General features: G+C 38.4%; 1 protein-coding gene across 1 annotated transcript; it reads right to left on the reverse strand.

Annotated features, from left to right (window-relative positions):
* Window positions 1–562: 562 nt before the first annotated feature.
* On the reverse strand, window positions 563–11535 carry LOC131969659 (vomeronasal type-2 receptor 1). The gene is made up of 14 exons (XM_059330777.1): window positions 11211–11535; window positions 9695–9986; window positions 9355–9597; window positions 7990–8181; window positions 7768–7893; window positions 7553–7680; window positions 6006–6126; window positions 5705–5932; window positions 5450–5573; window positions 4296–4456; window positions 3502–3697; window positions 2630–2868; window positions 1873–2072; window positions 563–1433 (listed from the first exon to the last, which is right to left on the reverse strand). The coding sequence occupies exons 1-14, from the start codon at window positions 11432–11434 to the stop codon at window positions 1112–1114; spliced, it is 2796 nt and encodes a 931-aa protein (XP_059186760.1). The 5' UTR covers window positions 11435–11535; the 3' UTR covers window positions 563–1111.
* Between the last annotated feature and the right edge of the window lie 1597 nt (window positions 11536–13132).

The raw sequence follows: 13132 nt of genomic DNA on the forward strand, positions 1-13132 counted from the left end.
TTGATGAACATGTAAGTAAATGGTTGCATTGTCGTTTTCTTGGAGTCAAGCTTCTGTCTGCCTGATAAATACAATATTTACTTTATTTTTATCTCTGTTTTGGTCTCCACCAACTCATGAGGGCAATATCTGGTTTATGAGCTGCTCCAGTTGTTGTTGGCCCTCTAGTGGCCAATAAGTGGCATTGCAATGTTCAGTGACACCATTAATCAAGATCGTTCTCTGTTATCCTACTTTCCTGTGAGAAGACAATAATAAAGGTGAAGCGATTCTGTAGAAAGATAGTGGATTGTTTAGTCTTGCTCCCGGAGTCAAATACTGACACTTTGGGTTGGTGTTCTGTTCCTGTAAATGCTAGTTAATGTTAAAACCTTTACTACTAATTATAGTATTTGATGACCTGTAAATGAAACTTTGCATACTGCTTCTTTAATTGTGGAGTTAACAGTTATGCAGTTCAATGCAATTTGTTGTATTTTTACTGGATTCTCACCAGTATTAATAAATAGTACTACATAAAATTAATGTAACAACAAAAACACATATTATAGTGGCTGAAAATAATATTTATTATATTATTAGGAAATGTATTATGCCAAAAGAGTTACATTCATTTGCATGACATCAATAACAGGTTATCACAGTAATCGTAAGTTTACAGCATAAACATTTGAAATGTATATTTTCATCAACATAAGCGAAATGCCTGTATGTTTATAATTTGGCAAATGTGTATTTGCATCTAAAAGTACAGCAGTACGACATCTGAGATAAGAAAGTTAACTTTATTTTAATTCTGCTACCACAACTGAAACAACAGCAGACTTGACAGAGTATGTACCTGTTGAGACATCACAGTAAGGCAAGTTAAGGCAAAATTATATTGCTCTTGAAGAATGTAGTAATGGTTGAGGTAGCGGTGTTCTTTCCTGGTGGGTGTTTGAATTAAAATGAATCCAATCTAACGCACTACACTTGACTTGGGCCTGATGATTGTAAAATATGTGTGAATAATAAGCCTCTAATCAGCTGGACCAGTCGTCCAATGAAGGCTGCCATCTAAATTATTTTACGATTTCTGTTGTATAGTTTAGTTCTTATCACTGCTGCACTAATCATTCATAGAAGTTGATGCAATCGTAGCAGTAACCTCAGTACCAGCTGTAGCGAGTGAGGCCGACGTCCCGGTCGAGGTCCCGTCACGTGGTTTGGCGCGGGGCCTCATCATCTCCTCTACGTTGCGTTCAGGTTTGACCAAAAGAACGTAACACTTGGGCAGGAAGATGCAGGTCAGCAGGCCGAAGCTGGAAGCCAAGATGGCAAATATCTGGACAGCAACCATGAACTTGCCACGCGTGCTGAGGTACGCCGGGACGAAGGAGATCCACACGATGAAGAAGACGAGCATGCCGAAGGTCACACACTTTGCCTCGCTGGAAGACAGAATAAGTGTCAAAAAGAAATTTTTCTTTACACCGAAACTGCTTAATAAGAGAAGGTTGATATCCACAGGAGATTAAGTTCGAAAAATACAGCGAAAGGTAACAGCTTTTGACATTTTAGAAACTCATTTCAACTGTTTTGTGTGTTTGTGCCAGCTGCCTGCTTTTACACAATCCCTGCTGATGTCTGCAGACAGCCAGAAGATGAGAAAATGTAAACAGAATGGAAAATAATCCTTCTAAAAATGTTGCCCGACAACAAGATGTTTTCTGGACAAAAATCGATTTCAGGATCAGTTTTAGAACTGAATTACATAACTATCTATATACAGTATAACTATAATGCATAAATGTTATTGTTCATTGCTACTGTATGCTATGCTCAGTGTTCCTCACTTTATTAACTGTGTAACTTGGTGTGTTTTACTACCTGAAGTGGTCCTCCAGTTTGCGGGCTATAAAAGCAAAGACGAAGGCCAGCAGAGCCAGCAGGATGTCATAGGCGAAGATACAACAGATGAAGACCACAGAGCCTTCATCACACTCGAGAATGATCTTTATATTCTGGGCAGAGGTGTTCTCCACCGGGTGGGGAGGGAGGATGATGAGCCACACTGTGCATGCTATTGCCTGGGCAGAAGAATATAAAAATGTTTGTTTTTTTAGTCAATATTAAATAAACACATGAGGCAAAAAATATAAAGAAATATAAATATATAAATTAGTTCTATAGGGCCCTAAATAAGAAATAAATATGCTTTTATAAAAAGAATATATGTTTTTCAATAATCTGTGAGATAACCACACCCATTCATTTCAATGTAAGAAATAATAAGAAAAAACTAGGAATGTGGCATTATAAAATACAATTCTGCAGAATAGTAGTAATAGTAATACCATAAAAAAGTTGTGCTTTAAAAAATGTAATTTTCAAATGAAAATTATTTATTTATTTATTTATTTATTGAACTATGTTGAGTCATTCATACATTTATGTTTACATTTATTAATATATTTATTGCCTCATTTACTTTTGCTCAGGATTTATTTCACAGGCACATTTATTTATTTAAAGTAATAATAATAATAATGATAATATTTATTTATAGAGCACTATAAAAGACATGTTTATTTATATTGCTTTTAATGGTAATCCATACCTCCCATCTTTTTTTCCAGTTATTTACCTGTATTAACGTTGCCACAGCCGCTATCGCCCTCTGGTGCCCAAAAGTGAGACTGTCAACTTCAGGGTTAGCACAGGCACTGGCCTCATTGTTGTTGATGGTGTTGGTTACAATGACATCAGGGTTGCCGCTGTTGGCTGCTGCTTCAGCTGCAGCCTTTGCAGCCTTGGCAGCTGCCTTGGCTCGGTTTCGGGCCGCCTTCAGAGCCTGAGCTCTCATCATCAACACTGCTGCCTTACCTGAAGTAAACACACATCAGCATGTCACAATGTACAGTCATCGAAAAAATTATGAGACCTTTTTTTTTTTTCTTCAATTCCTTGTTCATTTTTTAATGCCTGGTACAACTAAAGGTAGATTTGTTTGGACAAATATAATCATTACAACAAAAATAGCTCATAAGAGTTTAATTTAAGAGCTGATATCAAGCCATTTTCCATGGTTTTCTTGATAATAACCAAAATCATTATCAAGGAAAACTAGGAAATGTATATATAGGAATAGGAAATGTCTAGATATCAGCTCTTAAATTAAACTCTTATTAGCAATGTATTGTTGTTGTCATTATATGTGTCCAAAGAAATGTACCTTTAGTTGTACCAGGCATTAAAATGAACAAGAAAGCAAGGAGAAAACAAGGATGGTCTAATAATTTTCTTTCATGACCGTATGTTGATGCTGCATAATATTTTTCATGATTTTTATATTGTTTCTCAATTGGGACACTTAAAAAGGTGGAAAAAAACACAGATATAATACAAAAACTCATTTGTACACCACATAGGACCAGCATCATGTATGCAGTGTTAATATACTCCCAAAAAAAAGCCAGGATATTCTTCTTTTTTTTCTAATTTTGACAGTGTACCCACCCATGATAGAGGAGAGGCAGAGAGCAAAGCCCAGGGCCAGGGCTACTTGGCTGGTCATGCAGCTCCAGTGCTGAGGCTCTCCGAGAAAGACGATGGAGCAGAGGAAGGTCACCACCAGCGCGAAGAGCAGCGAGAAACTCAACAGAGCATCGTTGGCTTTCACCAGAGGGGTGCCAATGTTTGCAACAAACACCACCTGGACAAAGATGAACGGTGAAACTCTATAACTCTAACTCTATAACAAGAGATCTGTCAGCATCACTAGTTAGCAGTGGCGGTTCTAGACCAATTTTACTGTGGGGGCCAAGGAGGGGCCAGTGTTTAATCAGAGGGGCACACTAAAAAACGTCAAAAATGATATTTAAGCATTCAAAACCTTTATGTTAGCTAAAAGTCTCATATTTGGAAGATCTACATTGATGAGACTAACCAACATTAACAGTTATTTCTGTATGACAATGACATTTCTGATTTTTGTGCACAATTACTTTTTTTTATTTTGAAAGTGCAGTACAGTGAGAATGATCTTTATATTTAGCTTTTATATTGCACAATTAAACTATTATACAATGTACACATTATGGGTTCCTTCTGTGTACAATGAGATATTGTTTGAACAAAAAATAGGTAAGAATTGTTCCGTCATTCATCGTTATAAATTGATCATTTTATTATTAATTTGACACAGGGGCCACAGCAGGGGCCAAGGGCTTCTTCACAGGGGCAGTGGCCCCTGTAGGCCCCTGTGTAGAACCGCCACTGCTAGTTGGTGTGTTTCCCTGTGTGAGTCTCACCCCGACAGCAATGGTCACCAGAGCCCCGAAGGCTGAGATGACGATGAGAGTGATCCCCAGCGGCTCTCCAAAAGCCAGGAACTCGATGATTTTTGGCACACAGGTGTCATGGGCATCATTGGACCAATCTTCATAACTGCACAGGATACATGCACGAGCATCTGTCAGAGAGAGGGAGGGAGGGCAGCAGGGTCAAGTTTTTGTTATGTTGAGCAGCAACAGCAAAAGGTATATAAAGCATCATTTGTGTGATAAAGTGTGGCTGCTAATGCATGGTGGATGGGCTGTTTGAACTCTGACTCTCCACAGTGTGATAAATGTATTTTTTCGATCATGCATTGCTCCTTCTTCCTATTTTATTATTATTCCAAAAAGGATAATTTTGGCCAGATGCCACTATGCCATAGTTAACTTGATGTAAGACAAGTAAAGGTAGGTTGAGTACTGTCAGACAATTAAGAAATTAAATAAAGTATGTATTGTCTTCTAATGCTTGTGTTGAAAGTCTTCCAGCACTTGATAATGTAAAGATTTCCTGATGTAATAAATAAATAATAGTAGTAATAACAAATGTAATAAAGCTAGAAGATATAGAAAAAATTAGCACTATTGAAAAAAAAATAAACTAAAAAAATGTAATAACTTGACCAATAATATAATTAAATGCACTGACTGAATGATATAATAATAATCCTTTTTACGGACAATGTAATGCTTTATAATATAGGTGGGAATTCATTACATTGTATGTAAAGTATACACATTTTGTGTCCTTTCCAAAAGAAAAAACTTTTTTTAAATTAGTGGGGGAAAAGAATTACATCATTGTTTGGGGGAAAAAAAGCCCCATCTGAAGCTATAACATTATCAGTAAAAATGTTGATACATAACAATGAAAATGAAACCACAATTAACAGAGGATTGTGTCTGAAAACACAATTATTCCAACATCAAGTGCGACTGTGTATTATCAAGTTTCATCACATTTTCAATCAGGTTAAGTGCAAATTTTATACAATTTCCGGAAATTCCTACATGATTGGGTGCTGCATGTCTTCCTATTGTTTTGTTTTTTATTAAATAAAAGGTCACATATGTTTATATTTCAGTAATACCAATAATAAAGTTTGAAAGTTTGACAGTTGTATACTGACTGGTCGAGTTGCTGATCTCTCCATCAGCACACGGGATACAGTCGAAGCAGCAGACTGGCTCTCCCTGCCGGATTCCCTTCCTGGTGCCTGGCTGACAGTTCTCACTGCACACTGACCGAGGAGGCTGAGACAAAACACACACACACACACACACACACACACACACACAAACAAACACACACAAACACACAGATTTATAGAGACGCACACTAATCTAGAAGAAATAATGGCTGTCTCGATCAAAATGCTGCTGACCTCCAACATTTCATTGTTCCACAAAATGGATTCATTCATGATGGTCATCCTGTCCTCTGGGGCTGCCGAGCCATTATAGTGTCCCACAGTGACGTAGGATATCTCGCCGTTACTGCTGACCTGCCAGTTAATGATGTCATAGATGCCTTCTACATCCCCATCATCAAAGTAGATCTCTTCGTCCGTGTGCGGCACGTTAAAGCGCACATTCTTCAGGTAGTACATAAGCTGAGGGAGAGAAAGATGGAGCCACAATACACGCATATAAAAACAGTTGCACTCACACAAACACACAACTTACCTGCCATGGCTCAAAGCTGCTGATGTCAGCACAGCCGATCCCAATAAATGGCCCCTGTCCATCTACACAGTGCTCCAGGTTGTGCAAGGCATGGGCCACAGCGTACACAGCTTTGTACACACTGTAGGGAGACATCATCATCATCATTGTCATCATCAGCAGCAGCAGCAGCAGCAGCAGCAGCAGGAAGTTTATCACTAAAGGGTTAGTTTACCCAAATCATAAAAAGAAAACCATATTTTCATGTCATAGTTCTATTTCCATTGCAGATAGTTTTAATTTTAGGCTTTCTGGTGAATTTTGTTTATGCTGTTTCAAGCTGAAGTCCCTCTCTTACCTCACCCATTTCGATTTCAACACATTTTTTTCTTCAAAATGTTAATCTGTATGAGGGAATGTTAGAACATATTTTGATGAAGCAGAATTACCATCCATACAGAAGACGGGCCGTCAGAGTTGACTACTGCCACACATGAGAATAGATATCCCCTTCAAAAATATACATAAAAGTATGATTTTCTGAATAATAATAATAATCATAATAAAACAATAAAAAAACAAGATTATCTACAGTTTCAATATGTTGTGTCTCGTAAAGTGTGTTAATTTTGTTCATGTTTTGTGTTTAATTTTTTATGTCATGCTTTAGTTTAGCTTCATGTTTCTCCCTTGCTTTGCTCCTCTCGTCTCGTCTAGTCTACTGTCTTTTACTTTGAGAGACTCTCTTTGCACTGCTCTCCAAAACTAAAAATCATGGATTTGATCAATTGGTCTCTCTGCACAATTGACACCATCTTCTCAACGAGAAGCCATGGTTCGGGGGAGCCCACCTGTCCTGCCGGGACGTTCGCCGCTGGCTACACTATGGATGCGTGGGAGAGGTGGCGAGTCATGTGCCTGGCGGCTCTTTCCGTGGAGGACATTGAAGACATCTACCTATTCTGAACCATGATTACAGGTCTTTTGCTGATTGGATTAGGAATTGCCCTGGTTTATCAAGGAATACAGAAAACGGTGACAGCTGTCCAAAGCCCCATAAGGCTGCTCGACTTGATTGAAGCAGTGGGCAGAGCTGTCGGCACTCAGACTGTGGCTACAAACCGCAATATGGATAACACCATGGAGAAGCTGGCGGCTTTGCAAAGGCAAATAGATCGAATCGGAGAGAATAGTCGTGTAAATTGAATTCGGTCATTCGACCTAATCCCAAACAATCCCAATCTCCAAACTGCATAATGAAAAAAACATGCCCTCCTCTTATTAATTTTTTTCTCCTACCTGGTCCTAATCCCCTTCCGTAGGTATCTCAAATTCTTCGACCATAAAACTCAAAATATCTAGATCTATCTCTCTATTTTTTGTCATTTGGGTGAACTGACCCTTCAATGGTGACCGACTGATGCTGTGTTCTTAGTGGAGGATTAGATAGATATTGTAGAGGCATTGGCATTCCAGTAGCATGAAGACATACATAATTGTAGTTGCAGAAGTGTCAGTATTAGAATAATTAGTACTTGTAGTACAAGATCTGAGCAGTGAGAACTGACCTGTAAGTGATCCGTAACTGGGAAACATCAGAGTAGGTGTTTCTGAGTTGTGCCAGAGACTCAGAGCCTGTACACAGCCCATCAGCAACCCCCCTCGCTGACCTGGGCCGTAATGTGCAGTTAAACAACTAGAAGAGAAAAAAATAGGTCACAAACTTCACTTTCTCTACATCTTTTCATTTAGCCACTGAACTTGAATGGCTTCACCAACACACCGTCTCCCAGAATTCCTCAGTGAGTGGGTCATCATAGGGGTCTATATCCAGTAGATGGCGCTGAAGACCTGGGATGTCAGCTCTTTTCACCCCAAAGCCCAGGGTGCCACCTAGCAGTGGGCTCACCTGGGTAAAAACATGCACATACCTCTGAATTATCTGCTTCATTTCTGTTCAGTCAATCAATCAGTGACCTTTCAGCTTTGATATCACAGCACTCACCCCAGGCTGGTTGATGAGAGCAGAGGTGACCCAGGCTTCGCTGGCGATCCAGGTGCGGTTGGTCACATTGTGCTGGAGCAGCTCGAGGATGAGAGGACTGAGGTCCACGTCTGACGAGAAAACCACGATGATCTTGGCCGTGGCCTCAACTACAGTTTGAACAATACGCTGGATGTCCTCAGGGGAATGAACCTGCAGTTTATACACACAAATTTTCATTTTTCCAACAGGAATATTAACAAAGTAACAGGTGGGACAGTGATATATTTAGAGCTTGACCAACACAGGAGTTTAGAAGCAGGACAAAGGATCCACAGATTACTAAATATGGTGGCCATATAGTGGATTTTTGAGCTGGAATGAAAATAACCATCTTCTTTGTGGTGTATGCACCATTTTGCTGCTTTCCTTCTTTCTTTTTTTTAAAAAACCTATTAAATAACATTTAGCATTGTTAATTGTAAATACATTATACACTTTATTACACTATTGCTCATAAAGTTGCTAACATTTTTTTTACCTCTTTCCATGAAATGATTGTGACAATGTAATTTAAGTGTAAATCTTCTCAGAACTGTATTAATCTCCATTGAGATCACTGATGCATTTCAATAGGAATTAACAGATTGTGTCTGAAAACAAAATTATTCCAACTTCATGGGCAACAATGTACATTATCCAACAATTCTAGGAATAAATAGAACAGAAAGAATAGATAAAGAATAAATAAGAAAAAAATAACTGTCTTAAAACAGATAAATAGTCTGGAATGTTTAGTTTAAGTCAATTGCTAACCATTTAAATTCATTAATAAGAATAAACAAATAAAATAAATAGCTAACACCATTTTAAATCACCGCAAACAATTGTTTTCTGCATTATGTAATCCATAAAAAAAAGTTTTCATACCAGCACATTTCGAACAACATATACAGTCATGGAAAAAAATATTAGACCACCCTTTTTCTTCAATTTCTTGTTTATTTTAATACCTGGTACAACTAAAGGTACAATTGTTTGGACAAATATAATGATAACAACAAATATCTCATAAGAGTTTAATTTAAGAGCTGATATCTAGACATTTTTCATGGTTTTCTTAATAATAACCAGAATCATGACAAAGAAAACCATGGAAAATGTCTAGATATCAGCTCTAAAATTAAACTCATATGAGCTATTTTTGTTATAATTGTATTTGTCCAAATAAATGCACCTTTAGTTGTACCAGGCATTAAAATGAACAAGAAATTGAAGAAAACAAGAGTGGTCTAATAATTTTTTCCATGACTGTATAGTGATATGTACATTTTTATTGGCCAATATCGGTGGGCTCTAAAAAATATTGAGCAAAAAACATGTTACCTTGGGCAGCGTCTCAGAGAAGGAGATGCACACACCAGCTTCCTCCACCTGCTCCTTGAAGTCTTTGATGCCATACTTGCCATAATCATCATCAGCAGCTATGGTGCCCACCCAAGTCCAGCCGAAGTGTAGCACCAGTTTGGCAATAGCTGTAGACTGGTGCTTGTCATTGGGGATAGTCCTGAGGAAGGTGGGGAACTGGAACTTACTTTCCAGGGCGGAGCAGGTGGAAAAATAGCTGACCTAAAGTAGACAGGAGAGAAGACACATAATACTCTTGCTGTAATACACTTTCTATATGTTCAGTTCTCTTGTCTCATCTATCTCAGCTCAGGCCTACCTGTGGGAAGTGATACAGTCCAAGTATCCTCGCCGTAGCAATGGACAGGTCGGAGCCCCCAGCACCCACCAGAGCTGCGAGAGGGGCCCCCGTCCCACAGCGGTAGTTGGGTACGGCCTCGTCTTGGCCTGTCAGGTACGTGAGGGTGCCCTCCACGGCTTTGGAGATGGTGAAGCAGGAGTCGTAGATGACGTAGCCCAGGTCGGTGTTGGGCAGCAGGTCGTCTCTCTGGTTGATCTCATTGATGGCAAACAGCATGGTCTGGGTCCAGCGGAAGGTGCGGAAGTTAAACCTAAAGGTAAGGTAAGGTAAGGTAAGGTAAGACAAAAGACATACAGACAAGTACAACATACAGTACAGGCCAAAAGTTTGGACACACCTTCTCATTCAATGTTTTTCCTTTATTTCATGACTATTGACATTGTAAATTCATCAAAACTATTAATGAACACATGTGGAATTATGTACTTAACAAAAAAGTGTGAAATAACTGAAAACATGCCTTATATTCTAGTAAGCAAAGGGTGGCTACTTTGAGGAATCTAAAATACAAGACATGTTTTCAGTTATTTCACACTTTTTTTGTTAAGTACATTATTCCATATGTGTTTATTCATAGTTTCGATGCCTTCAGTGAGAATCTACAATGTAAATAGTCATGAAAATAAAGAAAAACGCATTGAATGAGATGGGTGTGTCCAAACTTTTGGCCTGTACTGTACACACTAGTGCAATAGTACAAACAAGACAGTTGCAAATTGTCGCTCACTGTTGAATCTAGTAGGATTTTGAGAAGCATAATGTCTTGACATCATTGCTTCTTAAGAGTGGCAATAGCAGATGGGACAAAAGAGAACCTGTACCTGTCGGTGCTGCATTTAGGGAAACTAAACCTTCGCTCTGAAGGAAGCAGCTGGAACTCAACATGCAAAAGGTGAAGAGAGTCAGAAAACAATGGTCTGAGCCTTAGAGATGAGCCTTTTTTTCATATAGCTGCTTAAGATTTTTAAGGCAAACACCAGTGAAGTGGTTAACTGGAGAGTTGATGGAGAGTGATGAGACACACCCAGTAAAGTTAAAAAAAAAAAAAAGCTAATCAGATATTGTCTGTGAAAGAAAATTAAAAAATACTTAAAGACTGGAAGATATCACATACTGTTTAAGTTTTTTAATGTAACTCCCTAAATTAGAGGACAGTTTGCAGACTTGCTGATTATCGATGCATGTTACACTGTAAAGGCCTGTCTCCTTAATAATAACAGCTACTGTGGCTAATTGGCCCCAGAGGTGCTGCATGCTCTGTCTTGATTTCTATAGTAAAAATTATGAGGTTAAGAGTTCTCAAAAGTACACAGTGTGGTTGAAACAAACACTCAGGTGAAACTATTTTCTATTTTGAATGGCTTAAATATTTAAACAAGAGTTTATTCAAGATTTGTGTAATGCATTCAAACAATAACTTTGCTAAATTTCAACACAGTGTCGAAAAAAAAGATATATGAGCGGTTCAACTCACCCCTCACACCCCGAGGACACAGGCACCCTCGAAGTGTTGCCATCACTGGAAGCAATACGCTTGTGAACAGGAAACATTCCCCCAATAACCACCTGCTTCTTCTCTACATCCTTATAGCTGTTCAGGTTAAACTTGGCCTTCAGCTTGCAAGTTGACTCTGCTGAAACAGACGTGTAAGAGTAAAAAAGGGCACATAATCCAAGCAAAAAGTGGCCGATTTCCATGCTATGCAGACGCAGAGCTCTCGCTGTGGCAGACAGCAAAGGAAACAGCAAAGTGTGACAGGTGCCTTATCTTTTCTCAAGGGAGATGTGCTGCATGGAGTAACCTGAGAACAAACGTGAAGAGGAGGACACTGGATGAGGGTGTTTTTATCCTTAATGAAAGAAAAACAAGAAGGGCTTTCTTCATTTTAGTTAATTTCAGTAAATAATAAAGCTTGTGGTCTCATTAATAGTGATTAATAGTTTTTTTTCCAAAGGTGTTACATTTGCTTAGTCCTTCTCCAAGAGCACTAGACCACAAAACCTGAAAGAAACAACAACTAATACATCAAATAAACTCAAAGAAAATTTACACTATTTCATTTCTCTTCTTTCTTTTCTCCTGTAAATAAAAATCAGTTTATCAGTGTGCTCAGGGGTCAGCTGCTGAGGATAAACTGCCACAGGCCACAAGTTAATTGGCAGCTGCATGTGGTAACTTGTACAGTCTTCACGCAACTTAACAGCACGGCTACTGTTCTAAAATCATGCCTGGTCCCCTGAGTGTGGCTCTGCGTGTGTGTTGATGGGTGACTGAACTTGTCTGCTCTTGTCTCTCAGTCAGCGGGGAGAAACACACACCTGAACCCCCGGCACACAGAGGGACGCTGCTGGGAAACAAGTGCTGAGAAATGCACACAAATAGGCGACAGTCTAAACTTCTAGTGTGTGTGTGTGTGTGTGCGTGGGTGCATGCAGTGGTCGAAGAAGGATTCAGATCCCTTACTGAAGTAAAAGTACTAATCCCACACTGTGACTCATCAATTAACTCCACTACAAGTAAAAGTCCTGCACTCAAAACTAACTGAAGTAAAAGTCCAAAAGTATCAGCATCAAAAGGTACTTAAAGTATCAAAAGTAAAAGTACTCATTATGCAGAATAGACCCATTTAGATTGTTTTATATATTCTAAATATATTAATATATTATTTGTATTGATGCATTTATGTAAGCAGCATTTCATTTTTTTTGAAGACAGGGCACATTTAATTACTTAATATACTGTTCTAAGATTTAATTAAAAAAAAAAGTCTAATCACTATAAATTGATCATGTTTTTATGTTAAATCTCCATGTGAAAAGTAACTAAAGCTGTCAGCTAAATGTAGTGGAGTAGAAAGTACAACATTTGCCTGAAATGTAGTCAAAATTGTACTGAAGTACAGTACTTAAGTAAATGTACTTAGTTACTTTCCACCAGTGTGTGTGTGTGTGTGTGTGATTGAGGCCTTGTGATGTGTCTCAGGCACATGAGAGACATCTGACTGATACTGATGACTTCTGCAAGAAATCAATTATCTACAGTCATTTAAAAAAAACCCACTAATTTAGTAACACTTGTAAAGAGGAAGATGAATGAATGAAAAAAATGGTCTCTGTCTGTGAATTCTACTTCTTTATTTTTCTTTACTTCTTATGTACGGAAAATAATTTGGGCCAGATAGGAGGAAAAGAAAAATTAGGACTTTTTTTTTTTTTTCATTATTGCAGTTTGAGAAAAAAGTCGAAATGTCGAGAATAAAGTTGAAATATGATATTGAGAAAGAAAAAAAAGTCAAAATGTTGGGAATAAAGTCAACTTTTTATGCTCTGTAAAGTGGGAAAGATGTTCACAGATTGGTTGTTCCCATGTCACTAAGTCATCAGAGGAAGATTGTT

This window comes from Centropristis striata, chromosome 4 (assembly GCF_030273125.1).
Source record: "Centropristis striata isolate RG_2023a ecotype Rhode Island chromosome 4, C.striata_1.0, whole genome shotgun sequence".
Lineage (NCBI taxonomy): Eukaryota > Metazoa > Chordata > Actinopteri > Perciformes > Serranidae > Centropristis > Centropristis striata.

Bases quoted from the DNA above. Each gene is read 5' to 3' on its own strand.
- LOC131969659 (XM_059330777.1), bottom strand. From the start codon at position 11,434: ATGGAAATCGGCCACTTTTTGCTTGGATTATGTGCCCTTTTTTACTCT. The intron at 4,457-5,449 runs GTCAGTATACAA...TCTCTCTGACAG, and splicing joins AGAGATCAGCAACTCGACCA to ATGCTCGTGCATGTATCCTG. The intron at 2,073-2,629 runs GTAAATAACTGG...TCTTCTGCCCAG, and splicing joins CTGTGGCAACGTTAATACAG to GCAATAGCATGCACAGTGTG.